Source organism: Athene noctua, chromosome 6 (assembly GCF_965140245.1).
Source record: "Athene noctua chromosome 6, bAthNoc1.hap1.1, whole genome shotgun sequence".
NCBI classification, from domain to species: Eukaryota; Metazoa; Chordata; class Aves; order Strigiformes; family Strigidae; genus Athene; species Athene noctua.
In genome coordinates, this window is record NC_134042.1 from 1,628,550 (window position 1) to 1,642,577 (window position 14,028).

At 48.4% G+C, this 14,028-nt stretch overlaps 1 protein-coding gene across 1 annotated transcript; it reads right to left on the reverse strand.

Annotated features, from left to right (window-relative positions):
• Positions 1–1,145: 1,145 nt before the first annotated feature.
• On the reverse strand, positions 1,146–10,357 carry LOC141961807 (E3 ubiquitin-protein ligase RBBP6-like). The gene is made up of 5 exons (XM_074909145.1): positions 10,192–10,357; positions 7,209–7,308; positions 6,575–6,611; positions 5,444–5,488; positions 1,146–1,193 (listed from the first exon to the last, which is right to left on the reverse strand). Exons 1-5 carry the CDS (start codon positions 10,355–10,357, stop codon positions 1,146–1,148), a joined length of 396 nt encoding a protein of 131 aa, XP_074765246.1.
• Between the last annotated feature and the right edge of the window lie 3,671 nt (positions 10,358–14,028).

A 14,028-nucleotide genomic window follows, 5' to 3' on the forward strand; every position in this document is an offset into this window, starting at 1 on the left:
CATACAGATATATTCCGATTAGATCTAAGGGAGAAATTCTTCCCTGTGAGGGGGGTGAGGCCCTGGCACAGGTTGCCCAGAGCAGCTGTGGCTGCCCCCTCCCTGGCAGGGTTCAAGGCCAGGTTGGACGGGGCTTTGGGCAGCCTGGGCTAGTGGACGGTGTCCCTGCTTTAACGTCCATTCCAGGTCAAACCCTTCTGTGATATATGAACACATCCCACTACTCACTGGGGCTAAGGATTGGTAACTCAGACTATCTGTCCGTAAAGCTCTCCAGTGTTAACACTCAATTTGAAACCGAGTCAATCCTGTTAAACACAAGTGTGAGCTGAGTTTGCCAGATTGTCTCTCAAGAGTTGTCAGCATCTGTAACAGCAGGTAATGTATTTGCAAAGTAAATTTAGCCTTATTCCATTTAGCCTTGTTTAAGGAGATGTAAATTAATATTTTCTTCCCTTTCGGCTAATTGACTGACCAGACTTTTCTTAGAGTTTTTCTAAAAGTCACCGCATTACCTGGCGTAGGAACTTGTTGGCAACTAAAGTATCAGGAGAAACATCTGCCTGATGACACGATGGGCACGTATGTTCCTCAGAGTCCAGCAATGCTGTTCTAACACCTGGGTATAATCAGAATCATCACAACAGGTTTTAGCTAAACTAAGGAAATTTTGGGGGTTCTATTCAGTTCTAAAAGCCTGTAGATGGTTAATGGGTGAATATGGTGCTGAATTGAGAGCACGAAGTTGAGAACTGAGAGCATGAAATGTTCAGCAGTGTAAAAAATTTCGAGTATGCAGGAAATAGCTGCTCAGCTTTGATATTTCACTACTGTAACATTTGAAGATGTAGAGTAGGCCGTGTCTTGATGTTTTGACTAGTCTGTTCTCCACTGTCCAGCAGAGTGAGAAGTCACCAACCTCAAGGTTAATGAATAAGACACATCTCCAAAACCCATGAGTAGGTTCAAGTTCTGAGAGTTTTAACCTGCTCTCCCCTGGAGAAGAATGTGGATTAAATGCCTAACGAGCCATTTGCTGCAGACCACAGCAAGTCACCAGTGCTGGCTCTAGAGGTTTGTGTGAGAGAAAGGACTGTGCACAAACTAAATGCATTTGATAGCGAATACCGCAATCAGCTGCACCATTACGCACTCTTCTCGTGCTCACCCTTCCGCATGTAAAGAGGGTTTAACTAGATGCATAGAAAGGGAAAAACGCCTTCTGCCTTAGTTTTTTCCTGACTACAAGAAAAGTCCTTTCCTATTTGGGGTATACTTAAGTAGTAAACAGAGCTGGTAAGAAAGGAATGTTACAGTCTTTCTGCTTCCAGAAGATCAGGTGTGATGTTTTGAATTGACAAACATGGGAGTAACACTTACACTCATCACAGAAACTGTTTCCGCAGCAGGGAATAATAACTGCATCCACCATGATTTCTTTACAAATGAAACATAACAGCTCTTCTGGAACACGATTGTCTAAGGAGGAGGAGAGGGAGGAAGAGGACGGCTCCTCAGGTAGAAAGGGATGCTTCTCCTTCTTTCCTCTGGCATACGCTTCCCTGGAGGGGGGTGGGGAAGGAAAAAGAAAAAAAGTTACAGATGGGTAAAGGAGAACTTTCCCAAACTTTTCGTTTTATCCAGTGAAGACAGTAGGTGGCATTCTCACTCCAAATTAGCCTTCAAAAATGCAGGCATTTAGTTTAAAATACTTTTCTATAGCCAGAGCACTAGAAAAGGGAGGGGAGAACAATTTTCCTTCTGCAGAACTCTTCCCTTCATTGGATCAACTAAGAAATTAGCTCAGACTAGAGAAATCATTTTCTGACAGCTAGAGACCAGGTGAAATGAATCCCACGTCTCCTTTCACCAGAGGGTGAATGTGAATCGCAGGCTCAGGATAAAGTCAGTCTCCGCCTAATCATGTTTTATAAATGCAGGAAATCTATGTTACAGCTTCTGCAAAAGGAGATGCATGACAGAAAAACAGAGGTGCTCCCAAGTGCATTTTAAAACAGCCACTCTTGTCAGCACACACTAGTGTTTTCTTAGCTTACAGCAACAGGAAAACATCCCTCTGCTTCACACATGGGATTGGGCAAACGGCAGAGGGGGAGGGGATCTCAGTCCAACAGCTGTTTGTTAAATTCTGCAAGAAGCCTTACAAAGGTAAAACAGGAGCAGAAGGAGCTTTCAAAAAGAATGATGCCACCGTAAACACGACGGAGATGTTTTGCAGAAATAGGGATTCTTCGCATACCAAAAGCTTACCCAGCGTTCAGGGGCGTGAACAGCAGGACTGCCCCATTTTAATATTAGAAATCATCACAGATTTTAAGGTGAAGATACAACGACAGTGCTTCTTCCCCCATAATTACAGATGCTGGCCAGCTCGGTGGCGTTGCCACTCAGACATGAACACTTGGCTTCTCTCCTTCACTTTTTGGTCAGACCAGCTAATTCCATACTCACGCATTAATAATTGGGATGGCATATCTTCCAGTCGGTGTCAGCATCGCACCCTTCATATTGGGATCTTCCACCTCCACCATGAAACTCCTGGGAATTCCCGTGCTCTTTCGAAGTCTGCGAACAGACTGAAAAGTACTGTCCTGTTAAGAAAAGAAATGCAGACATATCTCAAGACCCACACTTAAAATGGCATTTCAGCCACTATTTTAAGCAGCAAAAGCTTTAATCCTCTCCTTTTAGCTCGCCTAAGGGCTGCTTGACTGAAATACTCTTTTTCCCAAATGAATACAGCCAGCATGCTCCAAAGGCCCGAGCAGTGTTCTGAACTCAGTTGATATTCTTTGGCTTAACTTCAGGGTCCTGAAGGGTGAAATATCCCTCAGCTCACCGTCCCCTCAGAGGAGAGGCACAAACCCCCTCCTCCTCCAAAGGGCAGTTCAGAGGGAGAGCTGAATGCAGGGCTCTGGATCGGCCACTGGGGAAACTGATATTCCCCATCTACACACGAAGGTTGAATTCAGAGCTGATGCCCGTGCGTTCAGTGAGTAACCTTAAATGGCATGAATACTCAACCAGAGACTTGTGTAATTCTAACACGCAAATATTCAATAGTTGGGGCCAAGAGAAATGTCATTTTTTCCTACAAAATACTAAAAAATGCAAACTGTCATTAAAAAGAGTTAAGACAAAAAAAACACCTTGCAGTAACATTGAAATATATAAAAATATGCATTAAAATTCACAGAGAAAGATCTATGGACATATGTAATGTCTGTGACCTCGAAGAAAGAAAATTTCCCATTGAAATCTCCAGCTTTCCCTGGAATTTTGAAGGGCTTTGCACCACTGCCATACAACCTCTGTATTTCAGCCCAAGAGAAACAATTCCGCACAGGGGGTCCATGTAATTGCTGTGTAACTGCCAAGGTAAAACAATTAAAACCCAAGTGTCACCAGAAGCCCCCCACAATCTTACCCCATTTGTTGGACAGTTCTTTATATAGTGGCCAGGTTTTCCGCAGCGAAAGCAAACATAGGATGGTGGAGGTGTAGCCAGGGGTTTCTTCACGTAACTAAAAGGGTTTGGGGAGAAAAAGAAAATGGTATGCATGCATCCCTCTTGTTCCAACAACCATCTCTGCAATGTCTCCACAGTCTTCACAGAACAGACGGGACTTTGCCAACACTTACTTGACTGGATCGTACTGACAGCAAGACTGGGTCATCATGGCTTGTATTTTATCTTCTTCGGAAGCGTTGGCTTCAGCCAGACTGCCGGTCTGTTTAACAGGTAATTATGGGACACGCACATTAGAAGCACATTTAACTCCCCAGACAAAGACTCGCCCAACCCTGTAAAAGGCAGCCCGGCAGGAGCGGGGGTTGCACAAAAGCAACTGCTTGTGTGAGCCAGAGCTGTCCCAGAGATGTTCTGGGGAGCCCTTACGCCATCACACGGTGTCTCTGGGCCTGTGAACCTGCTTGGAAGGAGCATTTTTGGGCACTCAAATCCTGAGGCTCTGTTTGTACCTTACAGAAAGACTTGTGTAACCAGCCCAAATGTCTTCCAAGTGGACTGAAGCTATGTGTAGAAAGAATTACATTATCTACTAGTTTTAAACGGATTCTTGAGCTCCAGAGCATTGGAAGGAGAAAATCTCCACTGTACATTCAATTGAGAGAGATGTGTGCAAGTATCAGTGTTTATATTTTGCAGCGTTAAAAGGACATACAACTTAAGAGTTGGGCAAGTTGCTTTTATTGCTGAAATTCAGCTTCAGACACAGAAGCATTAAGAGGAATCAAGATTTTTATAACTCCTCAGCAAGACAAAAGATTCTTTTCGTAAAAATTTGTCTATCATGTGCTGTAGGCAGCCCAAACTGCATGTCCCCTGCACTTGGCCAGTTTCTCACATTGTAGAGTCAAACTTCACATGAGTTTACAGAACCAAGGACGTGTTTAGGGACAGCACCAATGGAGACCAGTTTCTTCTGGTGACTACTTTCCAAAGTAACCGTTGGGGTTTTTTCCCCAAATGTACACAATTTAATTCTGCAGTGGGAGAGGGAAGAAGAGAGTGGGAAGAGATCTCTCTCTCTCTTGGAAAGGAACGCCAGCCTTTATTTTCAGAAGAAAGAACTAGCTCCTCTGCATTAGGCCCCGCCTCCTCTATTCTTTAAGACGAGTAATTGAATTGGCTCGCACTTCGCCTTTTCACAAAGTGCAGCCACTCGTGCTTTCCCAGACAAAGTCACACGTTGTTGAGAAGAAAACACAAGCAGTTCCATAGCAAACCCTGGCATTACAACAGCTTCAGAAGGTCACCTCTGCTAACACACTGCACTCACACATTGGTATATTCCCGCAAACAATGAGGCACATTTACACAATTTACACAGTCTGCGTTCAAACAAATTAGGTTGTGATGTCCGCTCTCCACAGACTACAAGTTATGAAACTGTGCAGCTTTCTGAGAGTGGATCTATAACTGCAGTGACAAGAAACCAACAGTGGCCACGCAATTATCCGTGCTACAGAAAAGTTTCTATTTTGGCTGGTGCAAGCCCCCCCTGAAATGTCCATAACTTGCAGTCAGTTAAACTCTTCTTGAAAATTATGTCAGTCTCCAACACAAAATTAACAAGAGGTCTGAGAAACAGTAAACAGCTCCTGAAGTGCTGCTGCTTTGTGTCTTGAAGATGAGCAATAGTGCAACATTACGTTGAGGGACTCCCCTGCTATCTTCCCAAACTGGGAACTACTCTTTACGGGACACTATGGAAATATATACACACCTTAAAGTTAAAACCAATACTGTAAATGATTAAAAATTAAGTTTTATTCCCATTATAACAGTTACCCAGTTATACATCACCATACAAGATTTAAAAATATAAAGCAAGTGGGATTTTTTGTTGGGGGGTGGGTGGGTGGTGTGTTTAAGCCTTTGACGAGAATATACACATACCTTAATGAGCTGGGCCAGAGGAATGGCTGCAGAAGAGTCCTCAATCTGTTCACAAAAAATTAAACACATATTCAAGTTGTACAATCAAAACATAGCAGAAGTTAACCTCTACTGCAGTCTGAAAGTCTGCACTATAGCCTCCGTGTGTCATGGAAAGAGTCATTTCCAACGGAATGTAATTGTACTGGTTCAAAACAAAGTCCAAAGCTATGACCGCTTCAGAGGGCCTACGTGGTTCATGAGAAGCAGCTAAACTCAGTCTGCTGGGGTTTAGATATTTGCATTTGCAGACAAACGATGAAACTAAACCATTTCATCGGATAAAGTGGAAAGATCAAATGCAGAACTTTGGAATACCGCTTTGGGTACCAACAACATTTAAACTCACAGCAATCTGATAGAGACCTTCATGTACTCAGAGGGGGCCAAACAACATCACTTCAGTCATACAGCTTTAGGAACAAATACTCAAGTATTTCAGGACACGGGAAGGAATCTTAGCTACACAGAACTGTCCTCATAACCTAGGGGATAGGTTGATTTTGGGACTTCTTGGAACCACCAAGTCAAAAGTAAGAAAAAGTACCAAGTGGCACAACAACGGTTTCTCAGTGCGTTTTGACAACATCTTCCAAAACTGTTAGGCAAAGAAAGTACTTAAAAACAAAAGCTAAGCGATACAATGTGAAAATGGCAAAAAATATGCTCCAAACAATTTTAATTGCAAGGAACAAAGAGCACACGACAGCCTATACAAACACACTAGCTCTAGACAGAGAGGTGTAGAACACAGCACCAATTGAATTGTGCAAACCTTGAACCTACATGATCTAGAAACTATCCTACATTATCTGTACAACACAAAGTCATCCAGGAAATATTCCAGCATATTCAGTATGAAACACAATGCCTCACTAGGCACAAATACCAATATTCACATTAGAACTGTGCAAATGATGGCATTACTCAGTGTTCACTGTGCTGTGAATCAAACACAGGGTCTCTACAACATACACTATGTCTCACTGCAAAACAGATTAACTTCATGTTTGGGAGATTAATAGGAGGCTACATTGTTTAGAATTAAGTGCAATGTGTAGGAAAAAAGTGTGAGATTGTGTTTGTACATACTGCTCTGGATGTTCCACTCGCTGGCTCCGTTCGAGTTCTAGAAGAAGAAATAAAGGGGATGAGAACTTAGAACAAAGCACTTGCACCCAGCCAAAAGCAGTGAAAGCAGATTCTAAAACCTAAACTTCAAGACATTATGTTCTGATAGTCTGGTCAATGTGGAAATGTATTTGTATGCATAAATCTAATCCCAAATCCCATTTCTAGTTTGTCAGCAATTACTGTAAGACTTACAGCTCTAGAACACAACAGTGCCAGAGGAAGTCCTCAGACATTTTGTCTCTGCTGTGTAAGTATCAAAACGATGAAGTCTGTGCTACAGCTCTGTGCTCTTAAACAATCAACCATCACATTAGCGACTGTTGCCCTTTCCTCTAGAGCCAGTATGCAAAAAAGCCAGATTGGAGGCATAAGAATACCTGCCATACCCCACCCCGCCTCCCCCAAATGCAAGACACAGTCAAACACTGACAAACAGACTCTTCTGAGATGGGAACATGCGTATCTGTCTTTCCTATAAAAGCAAGAGAAAGAAGATCGATGCAAGCCGAGTGCCTCTCTAAACTAATCTCCACAGAAAAGGCTAAGAGACTGCAACCCCTGACAGAGACTGCAGTGCTTTACGGGTACTTACATAACTGGTGTTTTGCTGGTAGTTTTAACTCCTCTAACAGGGACTCTTCTAACAACTACCGAGGAGTTCTTAGGAATCAGAGCATTGGCATCTGTGTATTCTGAAAACAACACCAATACAGAAGAAAACATGAGTCAGTTTGTAAGCATATTAAGATGTAATTACATAGCACTTGAGAGAATCCCTTCACAGACAGGAAAGCAAAAGTTTATATCAAACACCAGCAGCAAAACCTTTTCCACTCTTTTCAAATAGTTTGGATGCCAGCAGCAAAATGGTCTCAGAGGTCCCTGAAGGAGAGTGTGCTCATGCATGAGGTTCTTTCCTGACCTGCCTTAAGTTGCTTTTGCTTCTGCTGGGCTACAAACCCAAGAGATCTGTGGAGAGAAACAAACCACAGCAAAGTCTCACCCGCATAAACCAGATTCTAAAGTCTGACCAGCTTGCCCTGCAACAAAGCAGGCACTTGGCTAAAGCACGAAAACTCTGCCCCGTTGCTTTCCGAGCTGTTCACTAAAAATGATCCCCCGTGCCGCGAGTGCTGGGGACTGACAGAACACAGAAGGAGCCGCCATCTCTCTGCTCCTCGGAGCTTCATCCATCGACAGCCACACTGACAGCTGCTCAGCGCTGTACCCTCACATGGAAATGGGACTGGCAGGGCTAGAGTTTGGATCACAGAAACCGGAGGGGGTTTTGAGCTTGCTTTCACAGGCAGGGCAGAACGGGCTCCAACTAAAGGGGTCTCTCCTCTCTTAAGCTAGTCATCCAGTTTGAATAAGCCAAAGGGACGTGAATTCTTTCAATTCACTTTTTGCAGAGCAGAGAGACTCAGATGAAATCAATTACAAAGACAAGCCTTCTGAAAAGCCTTTTGAAACCACTGTGTGCCTGAGGGTCTCCATGCTTTGCCATGGCTTACACCGTGTCCCTCTTTTGAAGAGGAGGAGCTGCCTGAGATACTCGGACTGAGTAGGCCTCAAATGTAAAGATCTCTCCATGAGTAAGCTTCAAACGTAAAGACGTCTCCATGAGAAGGGTTTATATATTGTACTTACACAAGCTGGATGGGACTCAATGTTTTAAAGCGCCATCAGCAGCCATTCCCTGTCATCTGCTTCCAGTCCTAACTACTAAAAGCCCTCACCTCTGGAGGCCAAATCAGAACGATGGCCCGAAAGCCAAAGTTGCTGTGAAAGTACTACTAATGACAGAACCCGAAGCTTTTACAGAAGTCATACCCTGAAACCAACGCCTAGAGCTCTGCTCAAATGGGGAATCTCACCATCACGCAGCCACCTGTCAAGACAGGCCTGCGCCGGGGTTTTCTGATGTCGGAGGAGCTCAAACACCACTGAGGCTGACAAGCAACGGGGACGTGATGCCAGCGGCAGCTCTGGAAGCCCAAAGCAGCTGTTTCCACCTGCTGAGCGGAGTCATACAGAGTGTTCTTTCTGGTCCAGATCACAGACCACTGGACTGAGATTTCAGAGGCACAGGATAAGCAACAGCGGCCTCACAAAAAGGCAGGAGTTTGCTAGGCCTGTGCCCCGCTGAGGGTTGTGCTGGGTCTGCAGAAGATTGCAGGTGGCAGCACCTCTCCGCGAGGGAGGCTGTGTGTATGAGGACAGCAACCAGTGCGCTTATTCGCCAGTTCTGCAAGCCTGCAGAGGTCAGCTGGGACATGCACAACAGGTGTATGAGGCAAAAAGGGGAGGGGGTCCTCTTTTTGTATATTGTTGCAAATTCTTTGACCATTCATTGACAGATTGACATCTGCCTTCTGAACACACTGTCCTTGCATGCAGAGATATATAGAGAGATGCATGCTTGTTTTCCATCCACTGGTGAAGTGCACAGGGAGGAGACCTCCAGCCATCTAACAGCAGACTGATAGAAAAATGAATTCCCCTTACGAGTCAATCAGTACACATTTAAATGGATCAGGTGAAAACTGAAGAGTGACAATAACCTGGTGAGGTAAAGGCTTTATTTGCACAGGGCACGTATCACGGCACGTATCTGTGTGGGGGACTTGAAGTATCCTCCCACTAGCTTGGTCACCGAGGCAGAGAACTTGTGGAAGAGGGTTTACAAACAGCGGAGTACGCTGCCGAGGTAGTTCTGTGCAGGGACCTGGCACCTGTTGGCTTTCATACATTTGATTTTCCTTCACCTCAACTCATTGAGTTCATTTTGGTGATGAAATTGGTGTCAATGGTGAAATCTGGTGAAGTCAAACAATGTCGACTTAAAAGTTAACTTTTTTGTTTTTAAATAGGAAAGGACTAAAACCGGAGCATTATTCCTGAAGTCCTTGGAAATTTCTGTTTGCTCTCTTTAACAGCTGCCAGCTTAGCCTAACAGTTCTCAGACAAAAGTGGCACCTGCCAGCAGGAACCTGTTCCCCGCAGGCAGCAGCATCCCCTAGCAGAGCCTTGGAAGGTACCAGGAGCTGCGAAGCAGTGTCACTCTGCCTGGCCACGACTCCACATCTGCAGGCTGAGCAGTGACATGACGCTCAACAGGGCTACTTTTGACAGTTGTCCAAGCAGAGCTCCAACAGAAATGTTCAACAAAGCTGGAGCCAACACCATCGTTGATTCCTACTCCCTTCTAGCACAAAGCTTGTTTTACTGCCAGTGATGGCCAGTAAGTGGCTACAGGGGGGGCTTTGGCAAGCACTACCCATTGCACATTGAGCAGGAAGTCTTCTACGCCCAGCTCCCTGTCTCACAAACAGATCGGAACGGCTCCGTGAGGTCCCCACACACGCCACAGCCACCGAGAGTGGCCAAATGGCACTGTCCCTTCCCACCCCACCAAACTGCTGGCGCCGGTTCCCCGTACGCTGGAGGGACGGGCCCCGGGCTGACTCACGGCACGTGGGGACAAGCCCCAGAGAGCAGCGTGTGGTCCCGCAGGCCGCGGCCGCCGCCAGCCGGGCAGTGCCCGAGGCCCCGCGCCCGCCGCCCCCACGCACCTTCTCCGGTCTCGGCGTTGGTGACCCGCAGATCACAGTTGGCCGCCTTCAGCTTCTGGCGGCCCATGATCTCGCGTTTGAGACTGCCGAGGGAGATGTGGAGGCCGCTGAAGATGACCGTGTCGCGGCGCAGCTGGGAGGAGAACTGATAATGGACGCACGGCATGGCTGGGCCCGGCGACGCCTGCTCCTGACAGTGTCTGCCGTGCGCGGCAGGTGGTATTTGCCAGCCCCTGGCCCCCGGCCCTGCAACGCCTCCGGCCTGGGACCCTCAGCGATGGAGCTGGTCTGCAGCGGCAGCGCCCACCCTGCTCCTCCTGGCAGCCCGGGCCAGCAGATGGGCGATGGGAGAGGCCCCGCGGCCCCGGCTCAGCCTCCGCTCCCTCTCTCGCGGGCAGCGCTCCCAGGCTCACTGTGGCAACTCAGGTGCTGCTGCCCCAGCGCTCCACCGAGGGGCTTCCTGGCCACCAGCAGCACAGACTGCGACCTGCCACCACCACTGCCACGGCAACGAGTCGCCACAGACGGCCACGGCACTGCCACGCCCACCCCGCAGCATTATGACCCTGCCCATGGTGACACAAGGCCGGGGTTCTGTCACCGCCCGGGGCTGTGCCTGCCCGGTGTCCCTCCTGCCACCCCCGGCGCTCTCCTCTGCCTGGAGTTCTGCCACCCCCATGGCCCGTGGTGTCCCCCCTGTCACTGTCCAGGCCTTCACCACACAGCATCAGCTCCCTCCCGCCAGCCCCTGGGCCTGTGGGGTCCCTCCCAACAGCCCCGCACCCGTCACAGCCCGACCTCCTGTGCCCCCCAGGCTGTCACCACCCGGTGTCCCCTCCTGCCAGCAGCCCCCAGGGTAAGGCAGCCTGGGGCAGAGGCAGTGGGCTTTGCCCTGTGGCCTCGGCTGCCGGAGCTGCCGGGCGGGGACGGGAGGGGACGTCTCAGGGTGCCGAGCCAGGCCCCACGTCCCCTCTGCCGCCGCCTCGCTCCCCGCTGACGGGGCAGCCCCTTGTTTCCCGCCGGGGCCGGGGCCGGTCGGGGCCGGTCGCTCTAAAGGGGCCGCCGCGGCGCCTTTCTCCGGGTCTGTCACCGCCGATGCGAAGCCGGGGCCGGTCCAGCGGCGCGGGCCGGGCCCGGGAGCGGCGGCGGCGCTGCCCGTGGCCGTGGCGCCGGCGGCCCGGGGCGGCCGGAGGCGCGGGGCCGGTGAGTCAGGGCCGGCGGCGCGGCCGAGGCGGGCGGCGGGGCCCGGGCGGCGGCGGCCCCGCGGCGGGAGGGGCCGGGGCGGGCGGCGCGGGGCGGCCCCGCCGCGCTTCGGGCCTTTGTGGCCGGGGGGGGGGCGGCCGCGGTGGGAGCTGGCGCGGTACCGGCACGGGCGGCAGCTCCCCCCGGGTCGCCTGAGGAGGGACCCGCCGGCGCCTCCTGACCCGCCGGGACTCGGCTTCTGCCTTGGAGTAAGGAGGAGAGCGGAAGGGAACAGCGAACCCGGCTGCCGAGGCCGGGCTGGGGGGTTCCAGGGGCCTTCAGCGCGAAAGGCAGCGGCCCCGGGAGAGGTTTGCCCGCAGCGCGGCAGCGCGGCCTGGAGCGCTGAGAGAGGGGAGGCAGCGGAGTGAGGTGTGACCGCAGGGGTGGAGGTTTATAGGCAGGCTCACTTGGGGGTCCATGTCTCCCTGTGCCTCACTGCTCAGACCTAAATGGCTGAGGGGGAAAACCGGAGTTTAAAAGTTGATATGTCACCATTGGATTGTTGAGTGCTCATTAAACTCTCGCTCCAGTGGCTAGAAGCTGTCCTACAGCTTCTACTAACCTGCCACTTGACAGGATGTTTTCCTCTCTCAGCACTTATCCCCAGACACACCCCAAAGCCCTGTTTCCAGTTCCCCAACACCACTTCTGAAAGTGAGCCTTACACAGAATTGCAAAGCTTTTGACTTGACCGAAGTGAGTGTAATTTTTCTTAAATAATTTGCTATTCAAGTAGGCAGTGAACACTATAAAAATGCGGGGTTGACTAACAGCTTAAATGGTTTGTGATCTTTCTGTGCAGTGCTGCCTTATTCTGGTCTTCCGTGATGGCCAGAGCTCTGAAGCAGGGAGTCGTTAAGGTTTGGTATCCACATGCTTTACTAGAAACAGGGCTTAAGTTCCCCTGGTTAGACTCTGTCTTGAAAACCAACCTTTGACATCCGATCCAGTTTCTTCATTCAGTACTTTAAGGTTGTTACCAAACGAGTTTGTTCAAGAGGCTTTGGCATCTTGGGATTTTTTTGTTGGTTTGTTTATAAAAAGCAAGCCTTGCAACTTTTTTTCTTGGGGCTCTGATGAAACATGTCTGTAATGGTGGGTTTTTTTAAGTTACTTGGAGTCACTTGGTAACTAGGGATGGAGGAGTGTTTCCTCTCTGGCAGAATGATGCTGTGCTGCTGGACATGGGGCCTGTTTCTGCTGAAATCGGGGCATTTATGTTTAGTAACGATTTTGTCAGTAGTTTGACCAGCAATAGGTTTGGGCCTCCTACTGGAGAATCGATTTGAGATCTGGGTTTTCCTGAAAGCTGATTTATGTATTTTTTGTGACCAGGTTGTCTGCATTCTAATTGACTGCTCAACTTTGGTCTCCCTCTTCTGGGATCACACCTGCATAGCCTTCATACTGAATTGTTGATTAATTCCCCTGCCCCTGCAGAAGCAATACTATCAAGAGAAGTTGTGGAAAACTGCTGCGGGCGGAGGAAGCAGGCAGCCGATTCAATGTGAATGACAGAGCAAGCTTCAACTTTATTGAAAGAAATCACCCCTTATATAAGCACTCTACAATAATCATGCATACTACTCACAAATCTATTGGATACATGTAAAAGGCTACATTATAATATCCCAGCCCCCTGTGGCATTTCAGATACGTCACAACATCTTCCCTCTTCTGGCCTGCCTCCTTTCCCAAGGTTGTTTTTACCATCAAGGCCATTGTGTACCTCAGTTTCTCTCTTTGTTAACATAACAGGCTGTTGTTAGCATAACTGTACCCTGGGTTTTTTCCTCTGTTTACCTCAGGTGGCTGTGACCAGCTCCTGCAGAGACCCATGGCCTTGCTCTCTGCAAGCCGTTCTCCAACAGAAAACCACTTATTGCTTTGCTTGGAACTGCTTCTTGCTGTCTTGGTAACAATAACTTATGGGGTGGCTTAAGCAGCTTCTGCATGAACAGAAGTTACAAACTGCCGAGTGGAACTCAGCATGAGAACACATGAGGACACTGCAACAAAAGCAGATTTTCTTTCAAATGTTCTTAACTCTTTACTCTTCTCCTTGATCCCTGAGGTGGTTAAAAAAAGCTCCGATACCATGGTGGTATTCATCACTTAAAAGCCAAACTAAAGTCAAACATGAAAAATAATTCTCAAGTGCAATTTTCTCTCACTGTGGAAAAATCTGTATAAACCCTTTTAATCTTTGTACATTTAGAATTCTATTAGCCTTTTGTTCTATTGTTTATTTCAGGAAAAAAAAAAAAAAAAAAACCAACACAAAAACCAACACCACAAACACAAACCCCACCCTAATTTGCTTTAAATTTCTCCTCAGTTTCTATTCCAGGCTGAGGCTGGCCTCTGCCATTGCCTTCCATGAAGAGGCCTTGTGCAGGAGCCCCCAGTGCTGGAACCCCTGAAGCCCAGCAGACAAGGTGCCAGTTTATTACGTTGCTGTTGCTCAGCTTTGAAAGCAGCAGAGTTTGAACAACTCGGGTCACATCCCGATTTGCCAGGAGGCATAGAACCTCCTGTTTGGTCTGCGCTGGCAGCACTAATGACAAATAATGCATTCTGTTTGAGAGCTGGTGA